Genomic DNA, 17,737 nt, shown 5'->3' with positions numbered 1-17,737 from the left:
ACAACTGAACAAAACTATTATAATGCACCCATTAATTCCATTAATTCATTCTTCTGTTTTAATTAAAGCTTTAATCAATCAGCAATAATCAACTCAATAAACAAATTCAAAAATATCAAGTAATCAAATCTTGTGAACACAGATTTGTCAAAAGTTACATTCTTCTCTCAGGATGTTAAGATATGCATGGCAAAATCTTGGCATTTATGAGAATGTGTTATTACAATCAAAGAAAAAATAACTCCAGCAAAAGTGCTGTTAATAGTACTACCTCAGAATTTGAACTACTGTTCAATTGCTTGGCCGTCATTATCAAAAAACAAAAGCTAACTACCGTACAACCTTTATTTGAACACAAAGGTTTTCTATTTTTCAATTCTTCTCTTCGAGTGGTGCTTTATTAGAGGTGAAGTTCAATTAAAGGGCGGCATTGTATTTTTCAAATACCTTGTCAGAATGTTGAGAAGGTAAATTTAAACTTTTACAGGTGAATCGAATGTCGCCCATATTTTGCACTCTCCTTCAGGTGGTGCGAAATTAACCCTTTGAACGCAAGAAATTTGCTCACTTACCTCCAACTTGTAGTGGACCTTTAAATAAATATACATGAAGAAGCTGATAATGTATCTACCAGTTGATATCTATTGCGTACAATTAACCTACAACAATCTTATAGTCTGCCTTGCAATTTGTTGGAGCTTAAAAGTTTTTTATTTTAAATTTGAAAGCATATTTTCATTTTATAATTATATTTAACAATGTTGCATAAAAGTTCATTAGATTAATTGATATGTTGATTACAGTTTGCGGCCAAAACTGGTTTGTTATGTGCAATAGAACAGGAGTTACAATCGTCGAGCCATTGTAAGCTGAGTTCAGATTACCGCAATCATGCTATTAAATATGCTATAAATATGCAATTTTATAAGTTTTATAATAATAATTATCAAATGCTAAAATATGTATTAAAAAACAAATGGCATAAACAAAGCATAATTATAATACATGCAGAGCCAAAAATTAACCTTTTTGAAACAAAAATATTTGCATCATTTGCTCGGCAACTTGCGTTCTGATTGCCGCTTTCGTATGGAACCATTTCATTATCTTCTGGCTGTTCAATACCTTCCAGTGTCTGCTGACCTGAACTCTTCTTCTGCACTGCTGAACTAGTCGATATCAGCATCCAAACAATTTTTCGCAAAACAAAACTTTTACGCATTGCTATCTGAAAACTTTTTGCGAAAATAACGATGAACTTTTAGCCGGATGCGCCTAGTACAAGTCATCCAAAGCATCGTAATTGCTAAAACATTTTTCACATATGTCCAAAGTATCAAGACCGCGTTAAACATGGAACTACTGCTATAAGCCTGACACAGTTAGTGATTATTTTTATAGTGTTGCAATCAAAGATTTTAACGGAAAAACCTAAACTCGAAGTTGGCAATGGACTTCGATATGAACAGAAACAACGAATATTAAATGTAACTGTTGTTGATGTAATTGAGCCATTATTAGTATGGTTTTGTGGACACTTTTTTACTGATCACATGCTATTATTGACTCGTAAAGATTAAAAATGTTAAATAATGGCGGTCAAATAGAAGTGGCGTTCAAATAGAGGTGGCGTTCAATTAAAGGGTGGCACTCCATCATTCAACCTTCCCTCATATTAGCGCTCAAATAGAGGTGAAATTAAAATAAAGGTGGCGTTCAAATACAGGTTTTACGGTAAATGCAAACGGTAAACATATTTAGGAAGTTGTCTTCTTGATCAATAGTAATGAGGTCAATCACCTGGGACAAACCAATTAGTAGATTTTCTTTTCTCTTCATTCTTTTGCTTATCATCGGCAGTTCCTCCAGGCAGCTCACCAACGTCGAAATCTGTGTTACTCAGCCTATGTATAGTGATTTCAGTTATCAATATTATGTACTATTCATATGCTATCTACATTTATTTACTATATGTATACAGTATGTCTATATTTATATACTACATATATACAGTATGTCTAAATTTATATACTACATGTATACATTATATCTATAATTATGTACTACATGTATAGAGTATATCTATACTTATGTACTACATGTATGGAGTTTGTCTATAATTATGTACTACATGTATACAGTATATCTATATTTATATACTACATGTATATAGTAAGTCTATATTTATGTACTAAATATGTACAGTATGTCTATATTTATATACTACATATATAGTATATCTATATTTATGTACTACATGTATACAGTATGTCTGTATGTATTTACTACATGTATTTATATAATATGTCTATATTAAAACTCTTCGAAGGGTTTCCCTCTTTATAGATTATACTATTAGTATATTTACCTCTAAAAAGACAAACATGTCCCCTGGCTACTCACTACCACTCTCAGAGCCAGTGACTGGTTACTAGTGACCCTAGCAAAGGTTACACTCACCGCTTGTAATGCTTTTCCATCTGCAGCTCATGTTCAGTGCACAGTCTTCTGATGAGGTCATCATTAGCTAGTTTCTGTATGTAGAACCCCCCAGCCAGTTGGCAGCACTGAACATAGGCCCTGTGAGCCAACTCGGGAGTGAAAACTTTCTCCAATTCTGCCATCACCTCGAGCGCTACACTCGACCTAGATATGTCACTCTCAGAAAGACCTACAATTTAGGTTGTGTCAATTGATTATAAGTCTTCAATTGACAGCCGTCGACCACAAAACTTGAAGATATAATCAACCACCTGTGAACCACATAGCCTTTTAGCATCAATAAATATGATAGTTTCAAATACAAAGACTTGAGAACGCGTACCTTGTGAGTTAGAGGTCTCTTGTGGTGACTGACTGTAGATGGATACAGGAGTCCCGATATAATACTCATTAGTGTTAATAGCAGACTGTTTGATGTCCATGTACTCGCTAGAAGGACCTGTATCAAGCCCACTCTTACCTGTCATAAACACACCCCAAATTTTACTGCGCAGTAGTAAGCACTGCACATAACATGCTAAGAGTTATCTTCTCTCCACCTACGGCTGAACTACATGTATGCACACTGGAACCTCGAAGCTGTTTCATAAGTAGAAAACTTTGTAAGTAGAAACCAATTCTACCATATAAATGCCCTAATCCGTTCCAAGCTTCTACAAAACTTGGACATAATATTTATTTCTAGAAATTATAAATACATGCAATAATCAAAACCTGTAACAATTACTTGTTAGAACTATATTACTACATAATAAATAAAAAAGTACATTTGGAAAGAAGAAATAACAGAGAAACAACGAATACAAATTACGAACGTTTGTTTGCTTTTGGCGTGGGCCACGGAGAGTGGGAGGAAGGCAGTCAGGAGTTGGATATTGTATTGTTGTCTTGGTTTTGGCGTGGGCCACGGAGAGTGGGAGGAAGGCAGTCAGGAGTTGGATATTGTATTGTTGTCTTGGTTTTGGCGTGGGCCACGGAGAGTGGGAGGAAGGCAGTCAGGAGTTGGATATTGTATTGTTGTCTTGCTTTTGGCGTGGGCCACGGACAGTGAGAGGAAGGTGGTCAGGAGTTGGATATTGTATTGTTGTCTTGGTTTTGACGTGGGCCACGGAGAGTGGGAGGAAGGCAGTCAGGAGTTGGATATTGTATTGTTGTCTTGGTTTTGGCGTGGGCCACGGAGAGTGGGAGGAAGGCAGTCAGGAGTTGGATATTGTATTGTTGTCTTGGTTTTGGCGTGGGCCACGGAGAGTGAGAGGAAGGCAGTCAGGAGTTGGATATTGTATTGTTGTCTTGGTTTTGGCGTGGGCCACGGACAGTGAGAGGAAGGTGGTCAGGAGTTGGATATTGTATTGTTGTCTTGGTTTTGGCGTGGGCCACGGAGAGTGGGAGGAAGGTGGTCAGGAGTTGGATATTGTATTGTTGTCTTGCTTTTGTTCAGAATAAAAGTTTTGAGAGCGCGAGTAGAAAGATATAATTGCATCAACTCAAACTGAAAACACTTCGCTATTGTATTGCAAGAAACTAAAGTTGTCCTACTCAGTATGTTATATATGATAACTCCAAATTATACAACAGCGCAAGGAGGGGGCTAATGGTTGACAGCTGAGAGAAACCAACATATAGGAAAATGAGCACACACCATAGATATAGTAAACACCATAGATATAGATATAGTAGGGTTTACTATATCTATGGCACACACTAAATTCAAAACATACCGAGTAAATTCAAAATAAACACACAAAATGAAATCGATTTTTTTTCTTCTTTCTTCTTTTGCTTTTTTTTATTTTTGTTTCACTTTTCAATCAAATGAAACAAAGAGGCCAAAAGACGAAGCGCTTTTCATTCTTTCTAATCTAGAAACATCTTCATAGGCCGAAGCAATATTTCTACAAATTTTTATAATTTGAAAATTTCATGTCAGGTTTTTCCCAAGTAGAGGTTCCACTGTACAGGTGACTACTCTATTTTCAGTAACCAATTCATGAGCTCAACCTAGCAACCCGCTCATACTTGTCACGCATAGCGGAAACAAGAAGCGACCAACCTTCCTTGTACCGACACCATGTGCCTGTCTCCGAGTGTACAATGTCAAATGACCTGAAGAATGCGAGCAAAGTGCGTCGAAGGAAACGCCTCGTCTGGTCATAGCCAATCCGCTGACTCACGAGAATGATGAGGTCAAGGATTCTGAAGGCGAGCAGCCTACGACAGGAAGTGCCATCGTATGAGGAGTTGATCAACGGGAAACAGTGGAACGGAGAGGATACGATGGTTATTAATGGAAGCAATATCTCTCCAATAACCCGGATCTATAACAAGTTTCAAGTGCACATTTACAAACCTCACATGGAAGAGCGCGACACTGAAGATATTGGAGAGAAGATATTAAATTACTGATCAAAGCAAACCAGAATCAAAGATGACAACATGTACCAACATTCGAGTACTCGTGTAGTATACATAGCTTGATCTAAGTAAAGCACAAAGTAAACCTCACCCTGCTCTAGGTGCTTGAGAAGTACAAGAACATGGTTACATGTATCTCCAATGCTAATGCAAATAGTCTAAACAGCATTCACATTGTAAAACTCAGCGTTAAGGTAAATGGGTACAACAGAAATTGAAATACTGTTTCATAACAATCATTGCAATTGACCTCCACAATAAGAATAAAACTGAAACAAGGAATGGGAACTGCATACCTCTAGGAGGTCAAGCAAGGTGCTATCTGTTATGCAAGGTATGAGATGCAACAGCAAAGTGCAGCAAGATAGCAAGCTGGCTGGAGAAGATTCTTGGAGCTCATGAGTTTCACATGATGAAATCTGAAAAGAGACCATTAGATGAGGTAAATATGATCAAGGAGAGGACAATTACATGTAAGTATTGTCTTTCTTCTCTGACATTCTCAATTTACACTCGGAATGTTTAATGTCACAGCTTAGAAGCTAATAGAAGCGAATACTAAATAGACTGACATCAAGTTGGTTGATGCTGACAACATTCATCCTTTCGCATGAAACATAAGTAACTATCGTCTATAGAAACCTAAGTAACTATCATCTATGGAACAATGACACAAGTTATCTTACATTGTCACAAGAAAAACTGAAGAGTGATGAGTCTGCAATTTCTTAAACTGGAGGAAGGGGTGGGAATGGAGGTATATCGAAGGAAGGTGTATGGAAGGGGGTGTATGAAAAGAGTGGTGTATGAAGAAGGGGTCGTGAAGTGGGGTTATAATAATAGTGATGTATAGAAGGAGGGCTATATGGAAGAAGGGGTATGTGGAAAGAGGAGTGTATAAAAAGGAGGGTGTATGGAAGGGGGATATATGGAAGGAGAAGTGTATGGAAGGGGTGTATAGAAAGAGGAGTGTATGAAAGGGGTGTATGAAAGGGGTGTATAAAAAGATGGGTTATGGAAGTGGGTGTATGGAAAGAGGGGTTATAAAAGGAGCGATGTATGGAGGACGGGTGTATGGAATGAGTGGAGGGATAGAAAGAGGGGAGGGGGAATGAAAGGAGTGGAGGGGTGGGAAGAGGGGAGGGGAATGGGAGGGGAAAAAAACTAGAACTAAAAGCAAAACTATGTGAGGAGAAGCAACTGTTGAAATGAGGCAAGTCAGCAAATAATAGACTCACTTGGTGAGTTACAGATACAAGTAATCTGATACCTCACGTAATCAACAACCTGTAGTCTTGTATATAGCCTATAGCGCCATCTCACATAACCTCATCTCACGTAGCATCAAAGGGGAAGAATGATAATGTATCATAGACTCCATTAAGCATAGACAACATGCATCATGAGAAAGTAACTACTTTGGGAAGAATCATGAGCAGCAGATGGCAGCAGGTGAGAGTAGAGTGTGACAAGGTATGTCCTGGTGTAGGAGAGGTAACTTACAACACGCTTGATAGCAGGTATATATTGGAGAAGAATAAATTGCTCTCCATAGAGGAATGAAATCTCTTCTAGACATTGTATGGCAGGCATCAGCATCACATCTCCATACACCGTCTTTGATATCAGATCAGACGTCAGCCCTGTTCGACCTACAAATAACATTTCCTGCAGAGTAGCATGACCTACCTACCGTATTACCTAAAGAACACTTCGACCTACTTAGAGTATCGCCTATGGAGTAGCATGACCTACATACTGTATTACCTATAGAATACTTTGACCTACTTAGAGTATCACATATCGAATACCATGACCTACATACTGTATTACCTAACGAATACTTTGACCTACTTAGAGTATCGCCTATGGACTAGCATGACCTACATACTGCACTACCTAAAGAAAACTTTGACCTGCTTAGAGTATCCTTTATGGACTAGCCTGTATGTGAACAGAAGTGACTGAAAAAGTCACTTACGAATATAGTGCAACAAACTCTACTAAAGCATGCACAAAAAGATACAGTGTGAACAGCCTACCACTGGACTCAGCAAAGGCGAGGGGCGTGCTGTAGCTCTCCTTCATGGTCAGCAGAATTCGGGAGGTCAAGTATTTAGCGGTCAGCAAAGGTCCGAGTCTAGCAGCGAGCCAAATTACACAATCAACAAGGACAGAGGGCAGGTCCAGCCCATCCACTAGTGAGACAGATTTGCGCTATGGATATACATATAGAGTCTACGCTAACAGGACTTCCAAATATTGTAATTTCACACATACTGTGTGTTATAAGGTTCATAACATACCTTCACTAAATCACAAGGCATTGAGCATGGCCTAACCTGCCATAAACACACAATCACTCAATGGTAATCTTCCCATCCCTTCCTCTAATACTCTGGCTCCCAACCAGAAGTGCTACCACTCCCAGGGGGTGCTCGCACCCCCAGGGGGTGCGAGACATCCTTCCAAGGGGTGCGAGAAGCAGGGCTGCAACTTTTAAGAAATTTCCTTAGTTTAATGAATTGTTTTGCACTTTAAAGGATATCATATCTTTTGAGGAAACTCTTAAGAAAGTTTTCAAAAACTTAGGTCGATAACGTCACGGAAATCTTAAGTTAATAGTATTTTCATTTTTGATTTCTCTTTCATATGTACATTCACTACATTGATGATGAATTGATCTTAATCGGATAAAAACATCATGTCACCAAACAGAAAAAGGATTCCCAAGATGTTACTTCTTTGAGTCCTTGCTGAACGACTTTTCCGCGTTTAAGTGCGATACTGCAAAACATACAAAATTTCATCATATGATCTATATAAAGATATATATTTCTAAGTGTTGGTGTGTGCGTCCAGCTATAGATATAGCTATAGCCCACGCTGATTATTTTACAGATGCGGCCACGCGTTACGACGCCCCTGTTAAGAACTTTTTTCGTAAGGTTCGATTACAATAGCTGGGGTCAAGGCTAATTCTTCTCACGCGGACAATTACATTAAAATATTTTGGGACCCAAGTATATGCAACGTGATGCTTCTTCGTCTTTTTCCGTTAAAGCTAAGAGTTTCTTCGACCTGCGAGAAGGAATCAAAGTCTTTCTGGAGGAACGCCCGCTACTGTGATCTGCTTGAAGAGTTGAAATCGCAAGAATTCAACCAATTCTTAGTGTATTTGAGTGACATATTCACCCGTATGGATGATCTGAGTTTATCATTTCAAGGTAAAAATGTAAACATGTTGAATTGCTATGAAAAGCTAAATGCATTCATTGATAAGTTAAATCTGTGGTGTCGGAGAGTGAAAAATTGAAATGTTTCAACTTTTCCATCATTTGAAGAAATAGTTGATGGCAATGAATCTTCAAGTTTGATCCCTACTGTTTGTGGAGAAATTGTGGCTCCCTACTGTTTGTGGAGAAATTGTGGCTCCCTACTGTTTGTGGAGAAATTGTGGCTCCCTACTGTTTGTGGAGAAATTGTGGCTCCCTACTGTTTGTGGAGAAAGTGTGGCTCCCTACTGTTTGTAGAGAAATTGTGGCTCCCTACTGTTTGTGGAGAAATTGTGGCTCCCTACTGTTTGTGGAGAAATTGTGGCTCCCTACTGTTTGTGGAGAAATTGTGGCTCCCTACTGTTTGTGGAGAAATTTTGGCTCCCTACTGTTTGTGGAGAAATTTTGGCTCATTTGAAAGTGTTATCGACGTCATTTGATAGATATTTTGGAGTTGGGAAGCTGGAATCTTCTGAAGAATGGATTATGAATCCATATGCCTTCGATTTGAATAAAATGTCAGATGATGTAGAGCTGAAAGAAGATCTTATAGAACTGCATTCAAACCGTGCTCTTGAAATGCAATTTGAAAGTAAAACTTTGGAAGCGTATTAATGCTCGGCTATAGTTTCATTTCCAGGGCTTTGTGAAGCTGCACTTGCGGTGCTCATTCCATTTGCGATGACATGGTTATGCGAGTCAGGATTTAGCACCCTTTTGTCAATTAAGACAAAAATCCAGAAATTGTTTGAATGCACAAGCAGACATGCGTGTTGCTATCAGCAACATAGTTCCACGATTTCAAAGACTAATAAGCATGAACCAGGAACAAAAGAGTCATTGAGTTGAAATTAGCAAACGTTTTGGATGTCAGCCTTTTGATTCTATTATCTTTTACATATTTTAAGTAAGCAATTATTTTTTGTCAGGTATATTCAAATGTAGATCTGGGATATCCTTTCTAGTCCATATTTTTGATTTTTTTACATATTAAAAAAATAAATTCCTGTCTAAGTATTTCGAAGCTAGTTCCTGATTTTACTGTTTTACATTTCAAACATATGTTATTATTTTTGTAAAGTTTGTTCAAACATCAATCTGTGATGTTTCTTGTCTAAAAGTCTTTTTTACATATATTTCAGTAAAATAAATATCTTTTTTGATGAAATTTTGTACAATTCCACATCTTTTATCCTTGAACAAAAAATAAAATGTACGGGGTTCGAGGTTAGAGCAAAGTTTTTTCAGGGCTGCAGGAGTAAATAAAGGTTGGGAACCACTGCTCTAATAGGACCTAATACTTGGGTACTCAGGCTCGATGAAGGCACATAGTATTAAAAGTGTAGGACTGAACTGTTGTCTGACCTGCACTCCAAAACATTCCTAGTGCCGCTCAAACAGAAGTAGCAAGAACCCGCTGACACTTTTACCAACCTGTCCATGCTGTTCAAGGTCAGCTTCAACAGCGGCGAGTGAGGAGGCGCAAAGAGCTGAAGCGAGTGGAAGTGTGTATTCCTCAGCAAAGTGAGAGACACCGAGTTGCATGATAAGCTGTTGAATAAAGGCTTTGTGGAAAAGCTTGACTTTACGTACATTGCTGACATCTGAGGAGAATAAAAAGGGAAGTAACACTTAACTTGATGAGGCGCGGACCCGAAGGGGAATGAAGTAATGATCTATATTTGTTCTTTGATCTGCTGTCTAGACCAGTGAACTCACCTTTGTTGAAGAGATCAAGTATAAGACTAGAAACATATTTCCTAGTCAGGGACTTTCCAAGAATCTGTGAGAGCTGACCAAAGATATACCAAGCCGCCTGCATACAATGGTCTCCTTCCTGCATCGCCAGCAGTTCGGTGACATAAGGTAGGTAAAGCTCCATACCCTCCCACTGCAGCCTTGTCCCAAACTACCAACAACAATACCAGATGGTGATTGATCAGCACTCTTTAACCAGCCAGCATAAAAAGGTAAGATGTTAGAGTTGTAGTCAAATAAGACAGAGGTAAAATGTTAACATGTAGTAAACTGAGGCATAATTAGGACTTTATATTTCTAAATAAACAAGTTATAGATCTTACCAGCTACATATTTACAGCTCATGCATTTCCTAAGCATACAGATATTCGCAATTACATAGTTACAAACACTGTCAACCACGAATGAACTCCCGAACTGACCAATCATAGGATCATATATAGGATGCAGATAGCTTGCTTAGAACTCAAAATAAACTGTTGATCATCAGCCTATAGCTAAAATGGCGCAACTTGATCTTTAGGTTAAATATGTACTTCAGACAAAAATTGAGTGTGAAGGTTAATTCGCTCCTTTAACCTCAGTTCCACCTCTTCACGTTCGTTTTCTTTTTGTATGTAGCACAGCGCCGAAGTAAACTCATCCTTGTCTGAGAGAAAGCTAGTAAGACGATGGTAGGAAATCAGCTCATACATATGCTGGAAGTAGAAGGGGAATGGCAGCACCTAAAATATTATACGAGGTGGAATGTAAGGAGACAACACAGACTAGATGTGCCAACGAGCAAATGAGCACTTGATTTGCGCTTGACTTAAGGCTTGATTAGTTGAGTAAATGAAACCGCAACTCGCATATATGCAAGCCTGATACATGGGGACTGATTTGAGCAAAAGTTAAGTCTGACCAGAGTGGGCTGGCCATACGTGAAATCTACTAGGAGCCACTTGAATAAAGGTGTAATATATTATAATTAATTTAGTTAGAGGTGTGGTATATTAGAAGTAACTTGAATAGAGGTGTGATATATTGGAAGTAACTTGAATAGAGGTGTGGTATATTGGAAGTAACTTGAATAGAGGTGTGGTATATTAGAAGTAACTTGAATAGAGGTGTGGTATATTGGAAGTAACTTGAATAAAGGTGTGGTATATTAGAAGTAACTTGAATAGAGGTGTGGTATATTTGAAGTAACTTGAATAGAGGTGTGGTATATTACAAGTAACTTGAATGTAAGTGTAGTCTATGAACAGCAACCTGAATATCGGTTTGATCTACCAACTACGATCTATCAAAATCATATGAGCTTAGGCGTGGTCTATTAAGGATACTGTGAACATGGCTGTGGTGGAATGAAATAAATAAATCTAACTAAATTACTTATTCTATTAAACATGCATCACTAAAAATTTGATTTTTTTGATTTTTGATTCATATCCATCAACATCAGTAATAAAACAAAAAAAAAAAGCTGGAAGAGTGATGAAGCCCATAATACACATTAGCATAGCTCGCCGTAGCGTAGGGCTTGTAATCAAGATCAATTTTTATGAGTAATTAGGTTTTATTCACTTGTTAATAAAACCGAATTATATATATATATAGGTTTTATTAACAAGTGTATTTAATAGAACTAGATATAGTTCTATTAACTACACTAGATATAGTAATACCACAGGCTACCAATCACTCGGAGCAATGTATACAATACTAGAACAAAACGGAACAACACAGCATGTAAAAATAAAACTACCGATGGGGCAAGCAAAAGGTCAGGAATGACTGGAGGGAGTTGGTAGTTGCAGGTGAGATTAGTTTCAAAAGAGTCATCTATCTCCAAAGCTGTTCGCAGGATCTCATACAGAGCCCTACAACATTAAAATTTCTTTTTAACTTTAGATGCGGTTCTTAAATAGGGAAAATATTTTTATTAAATTGATTTCAGGTAAAACATGTTTCCTACACATATACCGTAAAACACTTATTTGAATGTCATGACGCCCTATTTTTCAACCCTTCTTCTATAGTGGCGCTTTATTAGAGGTGACGTTCAAATAAAGGGTCATGTTGTATTTTTCAAACACCTTGTCACAATTTTCAAAAGATAAACATGACCCTTACACGGGTGAAATGAATGTTGGAAACTCTCCTTTCTGCAGAGCGACATAAACCCTTTTGAATGCAAGAAATTTGCAGACTTACCTCCAACTTGTCATATATCTCTAAATAAATATGCACGGAGAAGCTGATACATATCTCTACCAGTTGATATCTATTGCTTGCAATTAACCTATTATGATCTTATATTCTGCGTTGTAATTTGTTGGAGCTTTCAAGTTTTTTATTTCATTTTAAATTTGAAGGCATATTTTCATTTTATATCTATATTTTACAAGTTTGCATAAAAGTTCATTGCGCCCATTGATATGTTTGCAACAATTGCAGCCAAAACTAGCTTTTTATGTGCAATAAAAGATGAGTTATGAGCGCCGATCCATTGTAAGCCGAGTTTATATAACCGCAACGGTGCTATCAAATAATATGCTATAAACCTGCAAGCTTCTAAGTTATATAATAATAATCTATCAAATGCTACAAATATATATTCAAAAACAAGTGACCTAAACAAACCATATTTATAATACATTTCGAAACCAAAACTAACATTTTTAAAACAAAAATATTAGCATTGTTTGCTCGACCAGCTGCGTTCTGATTGTTGCCTTAATTTGGAACCATCTCAGATTCTTCTGGCTGTTCAATGACTTCCACAGTGCCTTGTGACCTCAGCTCTTCTTCTGCACAGCTGAGCTAGTCGATATTAGCGTCCAAATAATTTAGAGCACAACAAAACTTTTACGCGATGCAATTTATACTTCTCGCGCAAATAAAGAGAAACCGCGTGTAATCAAAACCGCTCCAAAATTTTAGCCTCAAAATATGTAGTAGCAGATTCAATCGTAAATGAGTAAAACTTTTTCAAAGATACTAAAGTATCAAGACCGCATTAAACAAGGAACTACTATTAGCCTGATACAGTTACTTATTATTTTTATGGCATTGCATTCAAAGTTTTAATGAAAAAACTGTAAAAACTTAGAGTTAGAAAACGGACTTCGATACAAACAGCAACAACGAACGAATTAAATGTTATTGATGTAATCGAGTCTTTATTAGTCCGGCTTTGTGGACATTTTTTTACTGATCACTCGTTATTATGGGTTCGTAAAGACCAAGAATGTCTGATAATGGCGATCAAACAGAAGTGGCCTTCAAATAGAAGTGGCGTTCAATTAAAGGGTGGCGCTCTATTTTTCAACCCTTCTCTCAAAGGTGGCGTTCAAATACAGGTTTTACGGTATATTTGAAATATGATGGTTTTAATCATGTCACAAAACCATTTGAAGTAATGATATGTATACAATGAACTCACCATATGTATATCATACCATAAACTCGCTATATGTATACCATAAGCTCACCCTATGAGTACCATAAACTCGCTGAGTGTATACCGTAAGCTCACCCTATGTGTACCATAAACTCACTAAATGTATACCATAAGCTCACCATAGGTGTACCATAAACTCGCTAAATGTATACCATAAGCTCACCCTATGTGTACCATAAACTTGCTATATGTATACTATAACATGAGTTTTGTAACCATTTTCCTTGAAGCCTGATTTATGACAATATGGCCTTGAGATTTTTTATATGAATGTCTAAAAGGGGTAGGTCCAATTTTGATACTGAACAAGTTAACCCTGGCTTAGATAACACTTTCTGATTCTTACTAGCTCAAATTGGTTATTTCTATAAATGATGCTTAAAAATGTCATACACCAGAAGGTTATGAACTATAAAAAAGGATTTTTAATTTTGCAGACCATAAATTATTTCAAATTAATTCAGTTTTAAAATTTATTCTCAATAATTGAAATCATTTCAAAAACTTGTACCACATAACACAGTGGTAATAATTCAGTGCTACATAAATAGAAGGAAGGGGCCTCTTTGAGGCTCCCCTCTAACCTTTAGTTTGATTCTTGACTTGCTCCAACTACGGAGGTATAAAATAGGAACATATGTACAAGTTTTCCTAACATTTACAGTAAGTGGATACTAGACAATGCATACTCGCCTGTTTGTTAACATCTACAGTAAGTGGATACTACACAATGCATACTCACCTGTTTGTTAACATCTACAGTAAGTAGATACTACACAATGCATACTCACCTGTTTGTTAACATCTACAGTAAGTCGATACTACACAATGCATACTCACCTGTTTGTTAACATCTACAGTAAGTAGATACTAGACAATGCATACTCACCTGTTTGTTAACATCTACAGTAAGTAGATCCTAGACAATGCATACTCACCTGTTTGTTAACATCTACAGTAAGTCGATACTACACAATGCATACTCACCTGTTTGTCAACATCTACAGTAAGTAGATACTAGACAATGCATACTCACCTGTTTGTTAACATCTACAGTAAGTAGATACTAGACAATGCATACTCACCTGTTTGTTAACATCTACAGTAAGTCGATACTACACAATGCATACTCACCTGTTTGTTAACATCTACAGTAAGTCGATACTACACAATACATACTCACCTGTTTGTTAACATCTACAGTAAGTTGATACTAGACAATGCATACCTGTTTGTTAACATCTACAGTAAGTTGATACTAGACAATGCATACCTGTTTGTTAACATCTACAGTAAGTGGATACTAGTCAATGCATACTCACCTGTTTGTTAACATCTACAGTAAGTGGATACTAGACAATGCATACTCACCTGTTTGTTAACATCTACAGTAAGTAGATCCTAGACAATGCATACTCACCTGTTTGTTAACATCTACAGTAAGTCGATACTACACAATGCATACTCACCTGTTTGTTAACATCTACAGTAAGTAGATACTAGACAATGCATACTCACCTGTTTGTTAACATCTACAGTAAGTGGATACTAGTCAATGCATATTCACCTGTTTGTTAACATCTACAGTAAGTCGATACTAGACAATGCATACTCACCTGTTTGTTAACATCTACAGTAAGTCGATAATAGACAGGAGGTCGCATACTCACCTGGGAATAATCTGCTCATGTTTGAGTACAAGCTGCCGTATGCAGCTTAGATAGCCATCAAGGCTCATCGATGTGTGATCAGGTATCAGTCTTGTTTGCATAGGCAATATCATCTTAGCCAACAGACACCCGAGGTAGAGAGTGTCGTTATGAAATGGACAGTCACGGCAGGTGCAAGTCTATGACACAAGGAAAATGACATCCAGAAGACTGACAAACGTTTTAAAAAAATGTGAAGAAGCAAAAAAGCGCTTGATAAGAATGTAAGCGCAAGCCGAATGTTTATTCACGAAGTCAGATATTAACAATCACTCAGAGGAAGTAGGTGCTAGTAGTGACTAGTAGGTGCTAGTAGTGACTAGTAGATCAAAGGCAGCTGTAAGATGTAGTGAAAAGTCATAAAGAGGACTATGCTAGGGTAGCTGAGTTAGAGAGAGTCACCTTGGAAAGTGTGCGAGTCTGTGGATCCTTCTCTATCCTCTCTATCAGTTGGGTCGGGTCAAAGTCCGGTGGAAGGTGAATGGGCTCTGATGACAATGTCTCCATAGACTTTACTAAATTGTCAAACTGCAAAGGAGACACTGGAAGTGTAGTAGGATGGCATAGTTAGGTGGCTAGTACATAACTTCTATGACAGTAATGACATTAGCAATAAGACTACAGTTGGATTCGGGAACCATGCAAGCCACTCCAAAATAACAGAAATCTCATTAAGATATCTGTGAACATTTCGTGAGCCTGAGGGTATGTAATGAGTTCGCTCCGCTGCGTATGTTTCTCCCCTCCCTGTACATGAGGTTAATAAAGTCTGGTTCCCATATCGATTGTGAGACTCCAGTGGTAACTTGCGCAGCAAAACGTTTGCGACGTTTGGCTCGGCGGCATCTGTTCACATATAGGCTGCATCGCTAAACATAATCGCGTAATCAAATAAAATGTTCGCTCGCCATGCCGTTTCTATAATGGCGACCTTCACCTGTACAGTGCGTTTCGGGAAGGTTTTGCCTGCAGCCTTTTGCGAAATTTGAACAGCACTAAACTATTGCGTCACCGCCGGCAACTACCGGCCATCCTCGGCGGTACCCGGCGCATAGGTTCTCATTTCACTGCTAATAGCCTGCGGTGCTGTCGCCGGTGCTTTGCGACGTATATGGGAACCAGGCTTGAAGTCATTAAATGCACTAATGCTAAAGAGTATACTCTTCATGTTCATGTCATGTTCTTTATTCACAGATAAGCTAATATGCCCCCTAAATTAAATATGAGTAACAAATCTCTGTTAGATAAAGATAGAGTCTGTAGACTTGACTGCATGGAAAATTCAAAAAAAGTTTAGGTGTTTTAAATTAGCCTTTTCTTTGATTCCAAGAAGGGGTGAGAAGAAATGAGAGAGGGTGGGAAACCAAAAGAAGGGATGGGAGGGAATAAGAGGGATCAAAGGAGATGAGATGGAATGAGAGAGAATGAGATGGAATGAGAAGGAATGGAAGGGAGCAATAGGAGATGAAAAGGAAGAAGAGGGTATGGGAAGAAAAGAATTGAGAGGAAATGAAATAAGATGAGATGGGAAAGGATGGGCTGAAAAGACAAGATATAGAACGAGAAAGGGTGAGATAGAATGGGGAAAGGATGGGAAAGGATGGGCTGAAAAGACAAGATATAGAACGAGAAAGGGTGAGATAGAATGGGGAAAGGATGGGAAAGGATGGGCTGAAAAGACCAGATATAGAACGAGAAAGGGTGAGATAGAATGGGGAAAGGATGGGAAAGGATGGGCTGAAAAGACCAGATATAGAACGAGAAAGGGTGAGATAGAATGGGGAAAGGATGGGAAAGGATGGGCTGAAAAGACAAGATATAGAACGAGAAAGGGTGAGATAGAATGGGGAAAGAAGAAAAGAAGGAATATGGAATAGAAGATCAGAAAAGATATGGTGCAATAAGAAAGTGAATGGAGATAGAGTTCACCTCTGAACTATCCAATAGAGACTCTGGATTGTCTGCATTACGGGTTGTCATTGGCTGACGTGGTGGCAACTGTTTGTATAAAATATCTGGTGCCTTGCAAGAGATATACTTGCTAGATGCGCAGACTCTCTCAGGATGGGCTTTACTAAAAAGTTGGACAACTCCATGATCTGTAAAGGTCGTGTGACCGTCTACCAGCTCTAGACAGACATTCTTAGCGTCTACTGCGGCCTTTCCGCTCAGCTTGTACCTGTCAAGTTACAGTCATCTTGTTATATTCACAGCGAGGAATATGGATGAATAGATCACTCTTTATTATACACAAATACATTTCTGTAAACTCCTCAGTCTCCATTTTAATGACAAGTTACGATGGCAAAGTCTATGATGATGTTCTGTCACACCCGAAGGTCAGGTCTATCCAGTGATGAAGACTCTGGGAAACATAGTCACTCTCCAGAGCATTTCTATGCTTTTCTATAAAATCCTCCGGAGACTCGGCCCATGAAGGTACCTCGAGGTCAGGCAAGTCAGCGTGAATTGAACGAAAAATAGAAGGATCCGTAAAGAACTCGGGAATGCATTCATCTGGCGTCCACTCCTGCAATGAAAAGGCAGAAACCCTTGCTGTAATTCTCTGTTTGCTTTCTGACTAGTATGGCTATAGTAACAGCTACCATATGAAGCAATGGACTAAAAATTCG

The 17,737-nt window shown here is 38.1% G+C and overlaps 1 protein-coding gene across 1 annotated transcript in view; it reads right to left on the bottom strand.

Annotated features, from left to right (window-relative positions):
- Positions 1–17,737, bottom strand: part of LOC137399279 (WD repeat-containing protein 81-like) — a 37,893-nt gene that overhangs the window by 12,657 nt on the left and 7,499 nt on the right. Inside the window, exons 8-22 of the mRNA XM_068085314.1 lie at positions 17,438–17,634; positions 17,034–17,283; positions 15,507–15,632; positions 15,066–15,244; positions 11,698–11,812; positions 10,484–10,672; positions 9,909–10,098; positions 9,624–9,793; positions 6,957–7,131; positions 6,418–6,566; positions 5,211–5,333; positions 4,553–4,817; positions 2,825–2,962; positions 2,461–2,671; positions 1,801–1,904 (exon numbers count right to left, since the gene is read on the bottom strand). Coding sequence (XP_067941415.1) covers positions 1,801–1,904; positions 2,461–2,671; positions 2,825–2,962; positions 4,553–4,817; positions 5,211–5,333; positions 6,418–6,566; positions 6,957–7,131; positions 9,624–9,793; positions 9,909–10,098; positions 10,484–10,672; positions 11,698–11,812; positions 15,066–15,244; positions 15,507–15,632; positions 17,034–17,283; positions 17,438–17,634 — 2,581 coding nt within the window. The remainder of the gene's footprint in view (positions 1–1,800; positions 1,905–2,460; positions 2,672–2,824; positions 2,963–4,552; positions 4,818–5,210; positions 5,334–6,417; positions 6,567–6,956; positions 7,132–9,623; positions 9,794–9,908; positions 10,099–10,483; positions 10,673–11,697; positions 11,813–15,065; positions 15,245–15,506; positions 15,633–17,033; positions 17,284–17,437; positions 17,635–17,737) is intronic.

This window comes from Watersipora subatra, chromosome 7 (genome assembly GCF_963576615.1).
Source record: "Watersipora subatra chromosome 7, tzWatSuba1.1, whole genome shotgun sequence".
Taxonomy (NCBI): Eukaryota; Metazoa; Bryozoa; class Gymnolaemata; order Cheilostomatida; family Watersiporidae; genus Watersipora; species Watersipora subatra.
This window is presented reverse-complemented; position numbering and strand designations above follow the sequence as displayed.